This window comes from Schistocerca nitens, chromosome 6, assembly GCF_023898315.1.
Source record: "Schistocerca nitens isolate TAMUIC-IGC-003100 chromosome 6, iqSchNite1.1, whole genome shotgun sequence".
Taxonomy (NCBI): domain Eukaryota; kingdom Metazoa; phylum Arthropoda; class Insecta; order Orthoptera; family Acrididae; genus Schistocerca; species Schistocerca nitens.
The window spans coordinates 297,979,555-298,002,004 of record NC_064619.1 but is presented as its reverse complement, the minus strand read 5'-3'; the positions used below and the strand labels follow the sequence as shown (position 1 = coordinate 298,002,004).

At 43.6% G+C, this 22,450-nt stretch overlaps 1 protein-coding gene across 1 annotated transcript in view; it reads right to left on the bottom strand.

Moving 5' to 3' along the window:
- LOC126263333 (urocanate hydratase-like) overlaps positions 1 to 22,450 on the bottom strand; it is a 380,705-nt gene that overhangs the window by 61,106 nt on the left and 297,149 nt on the right. The window contains exon 12 of the mRNA XM_049960422.1: positions 7,919 to 8,018. Coding sequence (XP_049816379.1) covers positions 7,919 to 8,018 — 100 coding nt within the window. The remainder of the gene's footprint in view (positions 1 to 7,918; positions 8,019 to 22,450) is intronic.

The window sequence follows — 22,450 nt, the reverse complement described above, 5'->3', positions numbered from 1 at the left end:
GAGAGAAAGGAGGAGATACAAGATGGGTGACATTCCAGGAAGTGATGGATGCATGGAAACGATGAGATCAGCAGACCTCAGAAGAACATGAAGAGCAACCGCGTGAAGACGTGCCTTCGGACAGTACACAAAATACTAATCAAAATAATACAAATATTTTCCGCATTACACTGTTTTTACTTTCTCATGTTCAGGCATTTTATGTAAATATGACAAAAAATAACTACACAGGAAGATAATTTTTGTATTCTAAGATGTGATTATAGCTAAGATGACAGCTTCCTGTAGATATGAGAGGTGACTTTTATACTGTTTATGTTTGTTACTGATAGATGTCTGTGTCCATCTGGAGGAAAAAAGTCTCCAAAACTACTGAAGAAACTGAGCCTGATTAAACCGGTTTCCTCGTTTTTAATGTTCTCGGAAAATTATTCTTTGTAACGGAGTATTTAAAGCTGTTGTAAAAGGTCTAGTCTCTTATAGTTTCTTCGTGAAATACAGTGAGATATCATTTAGTATGCATCTGCTCTGGTATTTGTGGCTAGCTACTGCAGGTTTTCATAGTGGAAAGTTCTTACTGTCTTTCCTACGTAGAAACCATGACGACCGCTGTAGTGTAATTTGGACTTCGCTAAAGACAGTAAAAGCTCCTGGCGACCAAGAAGGCCTGAGTGATTTTTATCTGTGGATCAGATTGGTCAAGTGAAGCCAAACAATCCTCACAGGTTAGAACTCCAAATATTCACCGAAAACGCTGTTGTGCGGAGTAAGCAAATTTTTGAGTTGTATACTTTAAAGCATTCGCTTATTTTGCGTAAAATTACAGCTACGAAGATTACAATACACAAAATGGCACTAAAAAGATCAGGTTTAACATTACTTTCAACGTGAAAACAGACTTTCATGATAAAATCTCTCAAGACCTCATGTTTTATGATTTACTCAACATTAATATTAACATTCTTGCGTGAACAACAGAATTCAATTATCAATCTGCATTGTCACTTATTCCTTTCCTTTGCAAACGAAGACGTCACTGAAGTATCTGAACTTCGTTTGAAACCGTTGATCCTTTAGTGCTATTGCGGACGTGAATGAATTTTCTCTCGCAGCCTGAAACTCGAAACTGTCTGTAATAATAGTCTTGTTAATGGACGGAAAGTGAAATGCGCAGTAAATCATACCCATTCTCATTTAAATGCACTGATAAGCAGTGATATGTTTGCGTTGAAGTTGTTTGTTCAGTAGTGCGAAAATCGGGAATAACCGTGTGCCTAGCGCAAAGTTGTGTGATGGTGTTATTTAATGCTTGCTCTATAGTACCGGAATCAGGTTAATCGTCCTTCAGTAAATTCATCTCTGACAAAGCCCTCTCAACTACCTCCTTGACGTTATGTTTTCGGGCGTCTACCTCTTCCGTTAGTTGGAATCCATTCCATCATCTTAGACCATCGGTTCTCACACTAACGGATACATCGCATATCGTCAATTGGTTTGCTACGATTGTATCCATTCACTGATGCCAGGTTCATTCTCATACGTATGCCTACATTTTTAATTTTATTCCGTAGCGAAACCCTGCGGCAACTCCTGCTAAATCCCATCTGTTTGACAACAAATTCATCTTAATTCTTTCAATTATTTCCCACGTTCCTGCGCCATAAGTCGCTATATTTTGTACCATAGCTTTAAACATCCTAATCTTCGTTCCGGATGTAATATGTGTGCACCGTAATTTGATCGCTCGTCTGCCTTGGGCAATGCGGTTGTTAATTTCGCTTTTACTGGATCCATCTTAGTTTATAATGACTGTCAAACACTTATAAGAATTCACTGGCCATACTACCCCAAAATACAGCGTATCCCAGAAAGTTGCGACAAATTTCAAGAGGTTGTGGAGGATGCCTTAAGGAAACAATTGAGAATAGGAGCCCGTGTCCGGAAACGTCATCCAACGACTCTACAGAGCGGCGAATTTACAGGCGACGGCGCCTGCTACTAGGACATCCTTCAGGCAGCAAACTCGACTTTGTACGCTGATGGACCGTAGGCGGCACGTCTCGCATTGTTGTTTGTTATTCAGTGATCGCCATTGATTGCCACGATCGCGAGTGAAGAAGATGTAGCTAGCTGCTGCGTAGACAGACCTCGTCTCCTATGAATGCGCTGCTATGTTGCTTTCGTGTATACAGTTTCGGACAGGGGTTTCAATCTCCAGTTTATTTTCCTCCTGTTTACGGAAAAAGTTGGTGATTTTAGAGGTTTCCATATCCTTAAGTCAGAGTTCAAATATACTTTAAATAATGTTGGTACTGTCGCGCGTTCTTGTCGTAACCCTTTGGCCACTAGACTCTGTACAGATATTTTGTACGTACTTGAGTTCTATAAGTTTCGCCATTATATTATTTAAACGTAAAAATTTCATAGGGGAATAAATTAGCTTCCGAGGTACACACACACACACACACACACACACACACACACACACACACACACACACACACACTGCAAATAAATTAATGTATCGTGCAGAAAACAAGCAGAAACTTACCTTAGCGTTCGATTATACCATTTGCGATAACTGACTGGAAATAGTAACAGTAAAATGTTCGTCATTTTGGACCCTTGGCAGGTAGGATAGAGGAGACACAGAAGATTTAAAGAACGGCACATTTAATCACGGGTGCGTTTATTAAGTGTAAGAGCGCCAAGGAGATGCTCATTCTGCTCATGAGATACTCCAAGAGCAGCGTTGTGTGCCTTTGAGACATTTACTATTAAAATTACGAGAGCCCAAGTTTCGAGAGGAGGCAGGAAGTATAGTCGTATTACTTCCGCCCTAATACCCCCATCTCGAGAAATGATCGTAACGGAAAAATAAGAGAAATTCGGTGTTGTACTGAATCTCGCCTACAGTTCTCACAGTGCATCATGCGGATACCGGAAGTACTCATCACCACATACATTTTGCGTATAATGAAAGAACCTGAAAGTCAGTTTTCAATGTCAGAAGCTGCAACATAATCCTTTACGGTGGAGTGTTACTGATTAACTTGATTTGCTGAATGTAATGTTGCATCACGATTTAACGACAAACGTCACCGATCGAACGTGCCATCTGAAGATATGCTTTCTTTACATTTTGGTATCTTCCATTATCTAGCCTAGTGGCACAGGCAGCTATCGTGATACTTTCGATTCTTTTCCATCAACTGACAATGAGCTGAGAGTCGAACAATTTCGAATAGTTTACAGAGTATTACCATTTCTGGCCTTTACACGATGGACAAGTTACGAAAAAGTTAATAAAGGGTATGAAATTGAAATAGGATGTGTAGACGATTTATGTATGAATGAATTAAGAGAAGCTCTCAACTCCACAAAAAAACAGAAATGCTACTGGTAAGCATGATATAAAGACTGGATTCCTAAAATATGGAGGCACGCTATAACAGAAGAGCTCATTACTTTTATTCATATCTGCAGGAGAAAGGGAGCTATTCCAGAAGCATGGTTACAAGCAAAGGTGACATCACTATTTAAAAAAGGAGACCGAAATAGTTGCCAGAAATATAGAGGAATCAGCTTACTGTACAACGCATACAAAATTTATGTAAAAAATAGTAAACAAGGTTGAAACTGAGAGTTTATTAACCGAAGAACAAATGGGATTCAGGAGGGCCAGATTGAAAACAAATAATCGAAAAACAGAGAGAGTATAATAATAGCGTTCATTGATTTTATTAAGGTATTCGATAATGTTGATAGAAGGAAACTGTAGAAAATTACGACGACAACAGGATATCCGCAACGTCAAAAAAAAAAGAAGTTTTAAAAAGTCTGTGCAAACGTACGACTGTAATTTAAGATGTAAGTGGCACTCTAACGCATCACACAGCCACAAACAAAGGCGTAAGACAATTTCTCCAACATATTTAACATTTGTTTAGAAGACGCAATTCGTAAATGGAAGGAGATTTTTAAAGGTGGAATTAACATTAACAGTAATTGTCATTTATATGTAGACGATGCCACACTGCTGGTGGATAATGAAGATGACCTACAAAGGGGAATACATATGTTGGGTAAGGTTTGTGAAGAGTACCATTTGACCATTTCAGGAAAGTTGACAAAATCAATGGCTTTCGAAGGGAAATATCTTGTACTCACAAAAACTGTGATCAACAATAGAGCAGTCAAACATCTTAACTATTTAGGTTGTGATCTCACACATGAGTATGACGAAGACATAGAGAAGAAATTAGTAAAGTTCGGGAATATATGTGGAACAATAAACAGATGTCTAAAAAATAAAACGAGGAAAGAAACAAGACTAAATTTTAAGACAATGGCAATTCCAGTACATGCTTACGGGAGTGAATCACGGGCTTTGGGGTAAACGTCAAGAAAGTCGCATACAAGCAACGGAAATGAGGTTTCTAACAGCAGTAAAGGGATGCACAATTCGGAATACAGGAAAGAAATAAATATATTTCATAGCATCAATAAAATACAAGAAAATAGCAGAAACTGGAATGAACGTCTCGGACGAATGAGTGGAGAAAGATTACCTCTCCAGATAAAAAGATTTAAGCCAGTCGGGAGAAGTCAAGGAAGAGCGAGGAAGCCATGGGTACCGTAACAGGCAAAATAAAGAAAAAGGCCTAATGCTTGAAAAAGGAGATGATAATGATGATGAACACGAGGAGACAACTTAATTGTTTAACATTCCGTAAGCATTTTTATTTTATTACGTGAAAGGGCAGAACTGTATCGAATGCTTTATTGAAGACAAGGAATACGGCATCGATCGGCATTCTGTTTCCTGCTACATTCTGAAGATCATGGATGAAAAAAAAAAAAAGGTTCAAATGGCTCTGAGCACTATGGGACTTAACATCTGAGGTCATCAGTCCCCTAGAACTTAGAACTACTTAAACCTAACTAACCTAAGGACATCACACACATCCATGCCCCAGGCAGGATTCGAACCTGCGACCGTAGCGGTCACGCGGTTCCAGACTAAAGCGCCTAGAACCACATGGCCATACCGGCCGGTATGGATGAAAAGAACGAGCTGAGTTTCACAATGTCCATGTGCTGATCTCTACAGTGACGATTATCATTCTCCGAACATGTCATAATATGCTAGCATAGAACGTTCACCGACTTTACGTAAGACCAAAACTTCGTAACATTTAATCGCAAATTGGTCACCAAAAGGTTACTTTCTATTTCACTGAACGCTTATCGCTATGCTCCCCTAATTTTTTGGTTTCATTCGGCTTTTGATTGTCAACGAGCTTTTGACTTCATGTAAATTTGTAATGAATCTTTCTAACACAGATATTGTTCGGTACATACATTTCCAGCGTCCATAGACAGTAGTTTGGAATGTCGTTCATGGAGACTTAACATCGTCGTTCCCAGATTAAGGCTCTGAGCACTATGGGACTTAACATCTGTGGTCATCAGTCCCCTAGAACTTAGAACTACTTAAATCTAGCTATCCTAAGGACATCACACACATCCATGCCCGAAGCAGGATTCGAACCTGCGACCGTAGCGGTCACACGGTTCCAGACTGAAGCGCCTAGAACCGCACGGCCACACCGGCCGGCTGTCGTTCCCAGAGATGAATGACGTTGGCCGCTCAGACCATTTATAGTCTGTTTCCTGTACACTTGATGAACAATTATTTTTCTTATCTCTCTTAATGTTCCTGTTGGGGGTGGATGCAAAAAATGGTTCAAATGGCTCTGAGCACTATGGGACTTAACTTCTGAGGTCATTAGTCCCATAGAACTTAGAACTACTTAAACCGAACTAACCTAAGGACATCACACACATCCATGCCCGAGGCAGGATTCGAACCTGCGACCGCAGCGGTCGCGCGGTTCCAGACTGTAGCGCCTAGAACCGCTCAGCCACTACGGCCGGCGGGGTGGATGCCTGTACTGTACATGCGTCTGCACAATCAGTAGTCAGGGTGTGGAAATGTTCAGAACAGGACGCAGATATGGTGTACAAGAGGAATATAGGCCTATACACCATCATTAGTTAACCTTTGTTATTATTTATAAAATAAATACTGGGACAATACGTTCCACTGATAGCAAAGGAGTTCTAAAGTTTTTCTCCGTTTCCTTACTAACGTGAACTTGCATATCTTGGTTGTCGCCTGCTTGCCTTCGAACCTGTCCTTGGTTTTTCGTGAGCAATAATGACCAGTGCTAGCTGTCAGGCGCGGCTAGGAAATGATATGGTACACCGTTTCCATTTTGCTATTGAGCTCAAATTACACAGAACCTTTTTTTTTTTTTTGTCCAACTGAACCAATCTATAGGCACTACATAGAAATCAAACTTTAAAAATAAGAGCTACCCAACTGTACACGACCGCTACTTCGATTCGGCTTCTTTCGGAACCGATACCTTGTTCCCGTTATACTGAGTTGCACAATCACGGATCTAGCGTCAAACCGTTCTAAGCTAAAGGGAGTACCTTACGAATGCCTGCCCAGATAGCCGTGCGGTCTAACGCACGGCTTGTCGGACTGGGAAGGAGCGCCCGGTCCCCGGCACGAATCCGCCCGGTGGACTTGTGTCGAGGTCCGGTGAGCAGGCGAATCTGTGGATGGTTTTTAGGCGGTTTTCCCTCTGCCTCAGCGAATGTGGGCTGGTTCCCCTTATTCCGCCTCAGCTACACTATGTCGGCGATTGCTGCGCAAACAAGTGCTCCACGTACGCGTACTCAACCATCACCCTACCACGCAAACATAGGGGTTACACTCGTCTGGTGTGAGACGTCCCCGGGGGAGGGGTGGGGGTCCACCGGGGACCGAACCGCACAGTAACCCTGAAAGAGCGTTTCAGTGTGGGGCGGCGGAGGGGTCAAGTGGACTGCGGCAGTCGTCGGGGGTTGTGGACCACTGCGGCTGCGGCGTGGCGGAGCCTCTCCGTCGTTTCTAGGCCCCCGGTTAACATACAATACAATACCTTACCAATGAACCAACACAAATATTTGACCTCTCACTTTACCTCTTAGCGCCGTATTTGTCAGACTCGTGACAGATTCTGCTTATTATTCGCAAATTTGCAGCTCTACGAAAAGATTAGTCCGCCAACTTGAAGATAAACACACGATTTATAATTCTCTTAACGTACAGTGACCGAATGTAACACGTACCATAAGTGATAAAAAGAATGTCATTACAATCAAAAGCAATTCAGTTAACAGTTTTGTCTGTCGGATATTCAGGTTGTCGATATTCCTTGGAGCGACGTACGACGCCGAGGTCTCTTTGCTGCACTGGTGATGACGTCAGGCGCAGGTCGCCTTCTGTCGTCGCCGGACGAAACCCAAAATGAATACCTCAGACAGAGAAACAGCACAAAAAGCGAACGTGATCTAAAGTGACATTGATACCAAATAAATATTACTTTAATTGTCTAGAACATGATTTTATTTAACTCTCAATCAACTTCCCACTAAGGCGAAATTCATTACTCTAGTTCGTTTATAGACAACTAAAGTCGGGAGTTTCCGATCAGGAAACTAACTTTAACAAGTACTATTACCAATAAAACCACAGAAAATCTCGTACCGTCTCAATACTGATCTTAACCTCTTGGGAATCACTTTTGGTGTAGAGTACTTGGAGAGGAAGGCAAGATAGAAGCTTAGGAAAAAAGTCCCGTCGGCATCTAGGTCCTTAGAGAACCAGCAGTAGCTCAGCTGGAGCAGAGGTAACAAGGAATCAGCTGCGGCTTCGCTAAAGAAACAACGCAGGCGCTATTGATATGTTGTGAGGAAATCGCAGGAAGGAGAGTCAGAATCTATAGAGCTGTAGCAACAATAACCAACTTTATAAACATAGACCTTCGTCAGATCGTGAGGTTATTCCCTGTTAGCTTACCTGCGCAGAAAGCAGAGCCATCGTCTATGTTGGATGTCTCGCGGAATGGGCTGTCAGTGCCGCTGACGTCATGGTGGTCCCTGCTGAGTACTATGGGGCCCTGCAACAGGAATGCGCCGTCGCTGTCAGGAAAGAAGAGTCATTGAACGAATTTTACAGTGTTTTACATCATAATACGCAACTTGATAGAAAAAGAAAAACAATGAAGCACCTGTAACGGGAGGTGGACCCGAAATGAAATTTCACGGGTTGGAGCGTATATGAAGATGTCTCAGTGATTAAAAAAGCGAATGGAATTTACAAAGCACTTGGCAAAATGTACCCACTTATTAATATGGCGTTGTACCCTCTACGGACTTAACGCATGCACTTACACAGCTGGGAAGGGTGTCTTAATGCCGGTGTATCCTCTCCTGAGGCACTCTGTCCACAACTGTTGTAACTGGCCCTTGATATCCTGGATAGTGGCACTAGGACGGGGTTGATGTTCGAGCTGATGTCACACATGATCTCTGGGGGATAGACCTGGGCATTCTGATGGCCACGGGAGTACCTCAACATCACTATTGATAAATGGCACCACTATACTGTCAAATGAGAGGTAACACATGAGGACGCAGGCTGTCCTTGACGTACCTTTGGGGCGTCAGAGTTCTCTCAATCACGACCAGGCGTGACCTGAGATCAGATCTAATAGTTCCTCTCTGCATGAGTCCAGGAGTAACGCCCTGCGTCTCTCCAAACCATTCGAAGAATGGGGCTTCTCCCAGTGTCGTCGCAATGCTCACCGACGATAGACATCTACAGAGCCTCGAGTCGTTGCTGAACACAATACGACACCATTCAGCAGCAGTTCAGGCCGCCCGTTCATTCACGTCGCCCGGACACGGCACCACTCAAAACGACAGCCTTCGCATATGACGGTAATTCACTAGTCCAGCTGCTGATAATGTCCCACCAATGGTGCGAAACGACACAGAATATTGCAAGGAGTCCATTTCATGTTTTCGGGTGGAAGGTGCAGGTGTGAGTGGGTTGTTACGTGATTGGTTCACAATTCATCCGTGTGATGGTCAGAAGTGGTAGACTGGAATCTTGACGATGGGTGGGCTGCCCTAACGTTCCCATGCAGTCCAACATCGTACCATTATCACAGCTAAATGCCCCACAAAGAAATGGAAATGAGCGTATGGCGTCGTTGGCCAGGAAGCCCCTATTCGGGGATGTTCAGTTGCCAAGTGCAAGTCTTATTTCATTCGACGCCACGTTAGGTGACTTAAGGGCCGGTGATGAGGATGAAATGATTACGAGGACAACACGACACCCAGTCCCCGAGCGGAGAAAATCTCCAACCCGGCCGGGAATCTAACCCGGGCCCGCTAGAATGGGAGGCGAGAACATTACCAGCCTGCTAAGCAGGTGAATGCCCCACAGATCTGACCAAATGGAGACCCACAATGAGGCCCCTTTCAAACCCTGTCAAGTGCTGATAAAGCTGTCTCACACGAGTACGTGATATCTCCATGTCCTTCACAGTGATCAGTCGATATCTGGCGCTGTTCGCGCCCCTTATATATCCTACCAGGCCTAGTAACGACAGTAAACACGAACACCACTAATGCACTCTGGTGGCCGTTCTACTCGTCAAAGTGAACTACAACTCTAATCGTTTAAATAGCCCACAATGGTGTGTAGGTGTAAGAAGTTACAGTGACATCCGACTATGTCTTCTATGTTCTCACAGGCAGTCTACATTTACACAGAATCTGCACATTCATGTGGTGTAGAATGAATCAAGAGTTTACAATGGTACGCTCATCGGTATTTGATTCGTAAGGTAGTAGAAAAATTATGTTTCGTTTACGTCAGAGTTTAGGAAAGACTTTGAAGAAAGTTATGTTTAGGATAACTTTTGTACTCCAAGACAAATGTAAAAAAACGAAAACTTCCATATTTTGTGGGGGAACTAGAATTTAAAGAGGTTGTATCAAGAAGTGCGAAACGGGTAAATCAGATTTCCAGAAAAACGTTTTCAATCTACCGAGGAGGACACGATCGGATAAATGTGAAAAGTGCTGACACATCAGCATGAAATACCACACTTGTAATCAGCTGGCCAGACTGTAAGTTCCTGACGGATTAAAGCCCGTGCTTAACTGGAACCTGTACCTCTGGATTTCAAGTCAATGCTCTCATCTGTTCAACTAATCAGCAAAACTCACGACACACCTTCACAGTTCCACACTTTTCGACGAAATCCTTTCTTTCTGGTGGGCCAGTCGAGCGAGATATACTGGAGAGCGCTTACTAAGTTTGGAAAGCAGGAGTGAGATACTGGCGAGACAGTGAGGCTGTGAGGACGAGTTGTTAGTTGTGCCCCCAGTATGTTCGTGAAAGTCAAAGTTATGAGTTTGAGTGTTGTTCCGATACGGTCAGCAAATTTCATAACAGTACACGCTCCACTGCAGAGTGAGAGTAATTCTTGTGAAATGTTTTTCTAACCGTAGCTAGCAGTTCTGAATACGCATGATTTTACTTACTGTAGTTGATAAGCAACATGTTTCCCAAGTAATTACACATTTTTATTCAGTTGCTATTAGTGAACAACACAAATAGCTGAACAGACTGTCGTCCACAGAGTTCAAAATAGCTATATTCACAGCGAAAGAGCCACTTACTTTCAATACGAAGATTAATTTATAATGACGTCCGCACTATCCAAGTGCGGCTACCGTCACTCGTTAACCTGTTAGTTTGTTGACAGTGCGATTACGTCCACAACTAGCGGCTATCCACCCTCGTCTTTCTGCTTATCTGAGCAGCCATTTCGTTTACTCTGCATTGCTAGCATAAAAGGGGAGAGGAGAAGACAATAAAACACCCAAATAACACTATTAAACATAGGCATATAAAGCAATAGGTTCGCTGATACGACGTATGCACAAGTGCAGTCATGTCATTATACAACACAGTTAATGTATAAAGCTACGTTTATGCTGAAGCTTCACTGCCGGCACATCGCATGATGGTGCACTGACACAATTTCGTGTGGCTGTTCGGCAATACGTAGCACGAATCTTCGTCAACAAGTCTATTGGTCGTGGCTCGTTCTACGTACCACGACTTGAACCCGTTAAATTTCTTGTGGGGGAATATTTAAAAGCTTTGCTGTGTTCCAAGCCTATTGACAGTGTTGATGAACTCCGGGAACGCACTGTGGATGCTTGTCAGTGCACTGGGGAACACACCTGGAATTTTTGAATGTGTAAGAACATCGATGAGCAGACACGCTGAAACCTGCCTTTCACGAAAACAGAGGCCATTTGGAACACTCGTTGTAGTGTGTGTGTGACCTAAAGTGTATGCCTGCAGTTTAGACCCTCATGGATTCTTTATAAGATGCTCATGTACTCAGTCGTAATACGCCGTACCGGGAATGCCACTGGTTTCCAAAACTGTGAAGTATCGAGGAGGCTGTGTTACGACGAAATAAATCTCGGGTGAACAGCCTGGTATGAGTGTGCATAGGACACAATATTTCGGCAATCGACCACGTTGCCATCATCAGAGCACCTGATGATGGCAACGTGGTCGATTGCCGAAATATTGTGGCCTATGCACACTATACTAGACTGATCACCCGAGATTTATTTCGTCATAAAATATGCCTGGAGAAATTGAAGAATCACAGGCTGTAGTACGTGTGTGTTTTTCGCGGTTAGTGTATGGTTCCATTATCAAGCTTAGGTAAACGCTAAATGCAGGAGGCTAGGTACAAGCCTTACGGTGCAGTACTGTGTATAGTAGAGCAAGAGTTCGGAGGGGTGGTTATTTGCATCAGCATGACAATGCACTCTGTCGGAAAGCAGCATATATGAAGCAATGGTTTACGAACAATGAAATTCCTGGAATTTGTTGGCCTGCCCAGAGTTCCGATCTGAACCCTATGGAACACTTTAGCGATGACTTAGAACGTCGACTTCTCTACAGATCCCAGTGTCCAACATCACTACCTTCTAAGGTTCTGGCTCTTCAGGACGAAAGCACTGCCATTCCTCCAGAAACATTCAGGTCCCTCATTGGAAGTTTCACCAGCAGAGTTCAAGCAGACACAAAGGCGAAAGGCGAACACACCCCATACTAATGTCCACTAACCAGTGTCCCGATAATTTTAATCATATACTGTATATTGAGAACATTTGATGTCCTATTTTGATGCCTTGTGACACACCCGATGTTACTTTCGTTTTTGTAGAGTATTCGCTGCCTGGTACAACGTACTGTGTTGCATTAGTAAAATTAGTCGCCAATTATTTGTCAAGATACTTCCTATAATCGTATGTTGGCTAGTAATCGACGATGTGGTATAGTACAGAACGTCTTTTGGAAATCTAGAAAGACAGGATGAACCATTTCACCTGCCCATACGATTAACGTAAGTTGTGTTTCATACTAGTGATATTTTTCTGGATACTGGCTGATTCTTTGATTTAATGGACGGCACCGCAGTCCGACATGATATGTGACGTGTCAGCGCCAAGTGGGACGTAACGCCGATACCCAACCGAACTGGCGAAGGCCGATCCAGACAGTAAAAGGGGAAGTGTAGCCTGGCGCCGTAAGAGTATGCGGCACCAAGCTCAGGAGGGATGAGGAGAGTGGGAGGGGGAGGGGAAGGGGGAGGGGGGGTGGCAACCGGATGATGGTGAGCCGGGCGCGCACTCAAGTGCCGGGGGCAGTTCCAGACGCGATAAATCCAGGGGACACCCGTTAATGTCTCCTCGCAATTTCCTGCGCCAAATTGAATTCTCGGTTCGGCAGGACCGCTCCTATACCGCGAGATTCGCTTCTTATTCCGTCGCCCTTCTCCCGACGCGACGTAAGGTGGTGGAGTGGGACTGCTGTCTTCGAAGGAAGAGGTCCTTCCCTTTACGCACGTCCCTCTGATGCCGAGAGAACTTCTGCAGTGGGACGAGGAGCTGCCAGACAGCCACCGACCGCTACTTTTTTCTTTCATCTTACATTATCTACCCAGGAGGGTAGGGCAGATTGTAGTTTGTTCCCATCAGCCAAATCCTAGCGAACTATGAGAGGAATATTTGGAAGGAGCGTTCCATTTTCAGCATTCGCCTGGCAACAGAGGGGAACTTCCCGAAATGCTGTTCATACCTGGGAATTATTCGAAACTTTTCTAATTAATTTGAGACAGTGCTGGATCAGCGATGCAGTTGAAAGTATGGACTCCTTTAATTACTCTAACCTGGAAGTTCGTAGGAGACTGCAACCCTGGTTTTATGCCCTGAAATGTTACCCGTTTAAATAAAATCTGACTCAGATGATGTAAGTTTCAAAGTGGCAAAGAATTTCGCAAAGCGTAAAGGAATAAAAATGGGGGATTAACCAGAGTTAAACAAAACAAACTGAAATTAGAATCCTCACTGTAGACCTCATGCATCTGTTAACTATGTATGTCAATAGATGTCTCATAGATACAAAGTGTCCAACGCAACTGTTTTTGCCATCTGTTGCCTTACATTACCATTTTACCTTTATTTTTTTGGAGTCATCAGTCATCTAAATGGTTTGATGCGGGCCACCACGAATTTCTCTCCTGTACTAAGCATTTCGTCTCAGAGTAGCATTTGAAACCTAAGTCCTCAATTATTAATCGGATATCCCAGTCTTCCTCTACAGTTTTTACTCTCTACAATACCATGGAAGTTATTCCTTGATGTCTTTTCCCTTCTTCTCGTCAGTGTTTTCCATATATTCCTTTCTTAGCCGATTCTGCGGAGAACCTCCCCATTCCCTATTCTCTCCACCTTATTTTCAACATTCTTGTGTAGCACAACACCTCAGATGCTTCGAGTCTCTTGTGTTCCGGTTTTCACTACCATACAATGCTGTGCTCCAAACTTACATTCTCAGGAATTTATTCCCCATTCTCAACGTTGTTGTCAAAGAGAGCGGAGAAGCGGACTGAGGTTCAGGGCACTCTCTTGCCCTTGGGGTCAAAAACTACCCCTAAAAGGCGGAAGAATCATAAATAATCATCAGGATGCAGAAGACAATGGAAAGCAGTGCATTGATGGCACATAATGTGAATCCACAGGACATGTGCCTCTTAACTGAAAAGGTGTCACGATGGCCTCTGTATTGACAAAAGATTCCAGACTAGCCCCTCATTCGGACCTCCGGGAGGGAACTACCGAGCGGCAGATGACCATAATAAAAAGATTCATTGGTCAACGAAAAGATAACATTACCTGATAATGTGAAAAATCGTGAGGTACTGTGATAACTAGTGTTATCTCAATGCCTCTGTCTCTTCTAACACTTGTCTAGAAGTGTAACAACGATACAGACTTGACTGCGTAACTGAAAAACCTATTTAATGTTTTCACAATCACTGCTTGAGGCAGGCTAGTTCACTCCAGATTTTAATACAATTAAAATGAAAGGGGTACATTTCAAGAACGTGGTTCTAGAGTGAAAACATGCAGATGTATGAAACGGATGAAAAGATCTGTTGAACAAACACCAGGGATGAGGATAATAAATTCGTAAGATCCTAACGATACTCATATGTAACATAATGGTCAATATCGATATGAACAAGATAAATTACTTTATGTGCAAATACAATTCCATTGACTATATGCCTTTACACTTCCAATGTACCGGTATGCAGTGTTGTTGTTGTTGTGGTCTTCAGTCCTGAGACTGGTTTGATGCAGCTCTCCATGCTACTCTATCCTGTGCAAGCTTCTTCGTCTCCCAGTACCTACTGCAACCTACATACTTCTGAATCCTCTACTATTTTTACCCTCCATGTTGCCCTCTAATACTAAATTGGTGAGCCCTTGATGCCTCAGAACATGTCCTACCAACATCCTCTTCCATTTCCATAATATTGTCCTCAAGTACATCGCCCTTGTATAGCCCCTCTATATACTCCTTCCACCTTTCTGCTTTCCCTTCTTTGCTTTGAACTGGGTTTCCACCTGAGCTCTTGATATTCATAAACGTGATTCTCTTCTCTCCAAAGGTCTCTTTAATTTTCCTGTAGGCAATATCTATCTTACCCCTAGTGAGATAAGCCTCTATATCCTTACATTTGTCCTCTAGCCATCCCTGCTTAGCCATTTTGCACTCCCTGTCGATCTCATTTTTGAGACGTTTGTATTCCTTTTTGCTTGCTTCATTTACTGCATTTTTATATTTTCTCCTTTCATCAATTAAATTCAATATTTCTTCTGTTACCCAAGGAACTGAAATTAGATTACTCACTGTAGACCTCATGCATCTTTTAACTATGTATGTCAATAAATTGCATCTCATAGATACAAAGTGTCCAACGCAATTGTCTTTGCCATCTGTTGCCCTACATTACCATTTTTACTTTTTTTTTTTGAGTCATCAGTCATCTAAATGGTTTGATGCGGACCGCCACGAATTCCTCTCCTGTACCAAACGTTTCGTCTCAGAGTAGCATTTGCAACCCAAGTCCTCAATTATTTACCGGATATCCCAATTTCTATCTTCCTCTACAGTTTTTACTCTCTACAGTACCATGGAAGTTATTCCTAGATGTCTTTTCTCTTCTTCTTATCAGTGTTTTCCATTTTCAGGCAAATGCCAGGACGGTTCCTTTGAAAGAGCACGCGACTGCCGGCTTCTTTCCCCATCCATCCCTAATCCGATGAGACCGGTGACCTCGCTGTTTGGTCCACTCCCCTGAATCAACCAACCAACCATCTGTTGACAAACCCTGTTGGCTTCGTCAGGTGGAACTTCAGTGTCCATGGAGTGTGAACGTGTGGTGTGGGATAATGAACCTTCAGATCACAGGCCCGTGTTTCATAGGCGGAACACTGATCGTGCACAAATATCACAGCCTCCTAACAGACCATCTTTCACAGATGCTAGAAGACGTTCCTCTGCAGACTACGAGGAACCTGTGGTATCAAGATGATGGCTGTCCACCGCATAGTGCGTGAAGTACTACACCATGTCTGCACGAATTGTTTCCAAATCGTTGAATTGTACGTAGAGAACATGTATCTTAGTCGGTCCGTTTCCCGGATTTTACATCTGTAGACTTTTATTTTCTGTGCAGGAAGACGCTGTCTACAAACACGTACCAACTACACCCCATGATATGCAACGACGTATTACTGCAATCTTCACGGACATCTCCGCAAAACTGCTACCACATATTCAGCAAAACGTTGCATACCAGACTGGAAGCATGTACTGCTGCTGCCGGTGATCATTTTGAACACAACCTGTGATGGTCAGTTATCTCGTCAGTGCTCAGAACCCACATAACTAGAGTATACATTTGTGCTGTTCTTTGGTACAATCTACCATAGGTAAATACAAGCATCAGTATGCGAACTTTTGAAAGCACGATATCTTGTAAACAACTCGCACTAGAAACCAGTAACAAACACCACTGACATTCTAATTTGCGCTACTTCATTTGGTTAATGTCAAGAGGCATTATTCCATTTGAAAAAATTTATATGTTACTCAAAAAATACACTTTCTAAGTATTATTACAATTTGTTTATTGGCTAACAGTACCATTCTGTGGAAACCGCACATCAGTAGCACTTTCCATTTCCACAATATTTGCGGTACACGTTTTAGGAGATTCACCCTGTATAATGTATACAGGGTTATTCCATGATGATGTTACTTTCAAGGATGATGCCGAAGACTGAATGTGTCAATTTTGTGTAAGGCACCCTGGTTCGGAAACTAGCGAGACGAAAGTTATAAGCGAAAACGCTTCTGATACCTCTGGAAGTGGACCTCTTCTACTGCTTCACTAGAAGAGATGTGTTTCACACTGGCAAAGATGAACAAGTGTTCATAGCTCCTGAGGTATGCACTTTAGAGTCTGTTTACCAGATACTTTTTTCCTTGTTTGGGTACGTAGTACTACCTCTAAAAATATGGCAAGCAAAGAGCATGCAGCAGAAGAAGTCAACTATCAGAGGTATCACAACTATTTTCGCTTATAACCTTCGACTTGGTCGTTTCCGAACCAGTGTCTCTCACCTCACATGGTTACATTTGCGGACAAGGATAAGTGTACAACAATGAGGCGTCTGTCCACTCTTCCCCTTTATGACTGCTTGATCTCTGCTCAGAATACTTTGAATGATGTGCCTAAATGTCAGTGGAGGAATAGCATCCCATTCTTACTCAAGAGCCGAATCCAAAGAAGGTAGTGATGTTGGACATCGACGTTTGCAGCGAAGCCAACGTTCTGACTTATCTGGATGGTGATCCATTGTGTTCTGGTCGGGACTTGGGCAGGCCAGAACATTTTCGGAATGTTACCGTCCACAGACCATTGCCTTACAGATGCTACTTTATGGCAGGGAGCATTGTAATGCTGGTAGCAGCAATCATCGTCTCCGAACTGTTCCTAAAACTTATTATATCCTTCTTCACCTAGCGTTTTCTTAAGCCCAGTATAGGGACCCACACCTTAACCACGAACAACACCACACACCCCAATATAGGGACCAAACCTTAAGCATGAGCAACACAACACATCGCAACACTACCTCCGTCGCTCTACATTGTTGGCACTAACATGCTGTCAGATAACGTTCTCCACGCATTCGCCAAACCCAAAATCTTGCTTCTGATTGCCAGAGGGCACTCGGTGATTCATGACTCCAAATCACTCGTTTCCAGTCATCCACAGTCCAGTGGCGTCGCTCTTTACACCGCCTCAAACATCGCTTAGCGCTGACTACAGACATTTTCTTCACTTCCAATGCACAGTCATTGTCTTAGTTGGACCAGCACTCTGAAACCCACCAGTGATTCCTTCCGCTGAATTCATTCGATTTTTTACAGCCACCATCCGCAGTGCTTGAAGGTATCTGTTCGTCAGTGCCTGAGGTCTACCCGGTTTTGATTCAGCTGTTATTGTTCCTTCGCGTTTCCGCTTCACAATCTCATCACCAACAGACGATATGGGCAGCTTCAGAAGGATTGAAATGTCCCTGATGGATCTGTTGCTAAGTTCGTATCCAACAACTTGTCTACGTTCGAAGTCAATTAGCTGTTCGGACCGACTCATTCTGCTGTTATTGTTTTTATATTAAAATATTACCCGCCTTCTTTTATACTGGCGGGTCCACTCTAGTGGTCACTTCCACATTACATAGGGTTGTTAGGATACTTTTTATCACATAGTGTACCACGACCGAGTTACAAGGAGCTATGGTGAGACATTGGACGGGAGGATATATATATATATATATATATATATATATATATATATATATATATATATATAGCACTCCATCTTCAGGCCACAAGTGGCCCATCGGGACCATCCGACCCCTGAGTCATCCTCAGCTGAGGATGCGATAGGAGGGGCCTGTGGGCAGCACACCGCTCTCCCGGTCGTTATGAAGGTTTTCTTTGACTGGAACCGCTACTATTCGGTCGAGTAGCTCCTCAACTGGCATCATGAGGCTGAGTGCACCCCGAAAAATGGCAACAGCGCATGGCAGCCCGGACGGTCACCCATCCAAGTGCCGGCCACGCCCGACAGAGCTTAACTTCGGTGATATTACGAGAATCGATGTTTCCACTGCGGCAGGGCCGTTGCCGGACGGGAGGATGGCGAATCGTATCACCGTCTGGACATCGTGACATGGGTTGTCCGTGGCTTCCCTAAATCACTTAAAGCAAATGCCGGCAGGTACTAGCATATGCAGGTTGATTCTTAAGAAAAGTAAAAAACAGCAACCACACACTGTTAATAATGAGATTTATTAAGTAAGTAGCATCGCTCCTCTTCACTTTGCATAATTTAATGCAAATTAACCTTCGTTTGCTTTAGTCGTGGAGAAAATTTTTTGGGCTGTTGGTGTCGCCATGTAAATCCTGCATCATTCCATGACAGTCTTGACTTTGAAGAGGATCGTATTCCATGGAGTAAGAAGCAAGATTCGTCATCATCTTGTTCTTTGTAGACACAGACAGTGTGTAGCACCACGCGCACACACGCCTCCGAAATTCGGCTACATAGTTGTTTGTTTGCAAGAGTAAGCTAAATGAAATTATGAACGTGTACAGCAGTCGGTTCGACCCACTAGCAGCACTATTAGTTTTTAAATAAATAACATATTATTAACAGCAGTTGGTTTCAGTTTTTTAATGGCTCTGAGCACTATGGGACTCAACTGCTGAGGTCATTAGTCCCCTAGAACTTAGAACTAGTTAAACCTAACTAACCTAAGGACATCACACACATTCATGCCCGAGGCAGGATTCGAACCTGCGACCGTAGCGGTCTCGCGGTTCCAGACTGCAGTGCCAGAACCGCGCGGCCACTTCGGCCGGCAGTTTTTTAATGTTCATAATATATTTAGAGATAGTGGAATACACGAGGTGCTAAACAGATTATATGAGAAGGTGTCGCAACGTGCATAGCGTTTGTTGGAAAGACAAGTCAGAAGAAGATACCAGCAACCACAGCCAGCATAAGTGAGACGGCATCAAAACGCTCATAGGATAGGAAGTGACACTTGAGAATGAACTAGATACCTTGCAACAGGAGCAGCATGGACTAAGCGCACTATCAAAAATCACTCACGTTTCTTCTTCGTAGCAGAAGATACGGATTCAGTAACACCTCACAAAAAGGGATCAGACATCCTGTTCAAATGCATTAAAGAGTAATATTGTGTCTGTAATCCCTCTATTTTCACCCACTGAACTATATAAATTGTGGGTAATAAGGAGCACAGTGCACATAAAAGCACCTTTACAATTCAGACTAACATATAAGATTTAAGTAATAAGAGTGCTACAGATCGCACGAAAGCACAATCCTGTGGATTGTTAGGCTACATCAAGTTCCTCAATTTCTGCTTACTCAGTCGAGGTTTCGATCCTCTGCTGGCATCTTCTCCACGGTTTTCTGATGTTCCCGGTTAGCTGAACACTTCAGAAACCAGTGTTGCGTTCAGTTATAAAAGGAAAACTACGAAGTGACGTTTGGTTCTGGCCAAGTATGTATAGGCGAGCCTAAAAGGACAGTAAAAGAGCATATTAAAGAGCACAAACGCCAGACGCGTTTACACCAAGCTGTTAAATTTGCGGTAGCGGAACACCAGGAGAAGGTATAAATGACAAGTCTGAGAATTTGCTGAGATTTCTCACAAAGTCTGAAATTGGAACAGGAAAGACGGCGACGGTTTCCCAGCATCAAGAAACGAAATACGCAGTAGCGGTGCACCAAGAATACAAACAACGACCAGAAAGTCACCTCTGCGGCACGACAATAATATTTTGATAAACATTCCTCCTTTCTTGCTCTGGCCGTTTCACTGTCCATCACGATGGCCCACCGGCAGTTGCTGGGGAAATGTCACCCAATATCCCCACTTCAAAATAACATTGGGAAAACTTCCTTTTGTAAGAGAACGCGATGCTGATTTTTGAAGGCTTTCAGCTAAACACTAAAACCAGCAGATCATGAAGACAGCAGCTAAGGGATCCGAACGTCTATTGCATTGGAAGAAATTAAAGAGCACGACGCAAGAACAACCTTGAAGATTTTCTTTCAATGACAACAGCAATGAAAGTTTGAACAGTAGGTAGGATGATATTCGCAGCATGTGTGCACTTGCATAAACTGAGAACCATTGCGGGTCACTCCAGGTCATAGCTCCCTAAAAGTTCTCTATATAAGTGAGAAACATGAGTGTGAAGTCTCGGGCTGGAAACATCCTGCAAGAAAACCCCGTGAATGTGTCTGTTGGTGGAAGCAACGCTCGAGCTGAGACCAAGATGTGACAGCCCACAGGAGATGCAAGACGACCACTGCCACATATTTCTTACGAGTGTAACTAATTATACGAAACTGAGTATTATTGAGTAAGAACAGATGTCGTATACTGGGTGGGGTTTTGATGAATGGGGACAGACTCCAGGAAACTATCCCTGAGGTGATAAGGAGCAAAAAAGATCTTATGGACGTATGATCGGAAAGGTGTCTCAAGGAAAGTACACGCACTTGAAGGTAGAGATAAAAGATCTTCGACAGTGACTCAGTATCAGCTGCAGGCAGGAAGCCGCCGACATCGGGTAAGTCACATGACCGTTTGGAACATTCTCCGTGATAACTGCCTCTATCCTTATCAATTACAACGCGTGCAGACTTTACTACGAGGGGACTTCACAAATTCAGTTACATATTATTACGGCAGGCCAAGTACTTTTTTCTGAATGCTGCACTGCGTAGTTACACAGATACGTAGTCACCAAGACTCCGCAAACAACGTGCGAAACGCTCTACCAATCGTTGAATTCCTTACAACGATAGAAATACGCTCCTCGGTCACGCTGTGTGACCGTTCTCATCTCTGAAAAATCTATAATTGTTGCAAATCAGTTACTCGTAGCCGCGGGGTCTAGGGCGCCTTGCCAAGGTTCGCGCGGATCCCCCAGTCGGGAGTTCGAGTCCTCCCTCGGGCGAGGGCGTGTGTGTTGTCCTTCGCGTAAGTTAGTTTAAGTCAGATAATGTGGTGTGTAAGCCTAGCAGTTTGGTCTCATAGGATCTTACCACCTCTATTGCCTGGACGTGGTTTGTTCTCGACGTCGACGGCCTTCCGTCTCGGTCAGCATCACCCACAAGTTCGCGGTCCTGGTGAAATTGTGGGCAACATTTCACAAAGGCTGGACGTGAAATTGCATTTGGTCCATATACAGCCACATGATCATGCTGAATCTTTCTTCAATTAGACTTTTGCGTACAAAAAACATACTGTCCTACGTACTAATGGAATACGTTTGCAGCTGCAGCGCAATTTCTTTCCCAATCTTTGATGCACCTGTTAACCGTACTGCAGCATAACTGCGTCTACAGGAGACCTTCTCTCTTCTGATTATTCGCCATTCTTGTCGAGGAACGGTCTCAGCGTGGGATTACATGTGTAACTTAATTTTTGAAGTCTACTGGTACCGGAAGACTTCCCTCGACGACGACAGTTTTGGCGCTGGTTCGACAGAGACATAACCTTGCTGCTGTGATTCCTGTCATCCATCCTATTCACAGATGAGGCTACCTTTACGAGGGGTGGTCACAACACCCACCTGTGGGCTACGGAGCAACCACATGGTATCACTGATTCTAAGACAACAGATAAGATGAGATACGCTTTCACATCTCCTACTGGCTTGTGCTCACAGCGGAGGTGGTGGCCATTAGCAGGGTCCTCTCTCCACAGTGTTTTAATAGTACCGACTCAATGAGAAGCGTGCAGGCTACAGACCGATGCCACTCTCGTCACCCTTTTGTCTCTGCTATCTGTGACCTTTTCTGTGCCCTTGGCCATGCCGTCTGCCCAGTTGTCTTTCTCTGGGTCCGAAGTCATGCGGGCATCCCAGGAAATGAACTGGCTGACCGTTTGGCTAGAGAGGCAGATACTTACCCCCATTCCCTTTTATGATTCCAGGTGCCGCTATGAGGATCCACAACAAATCTCT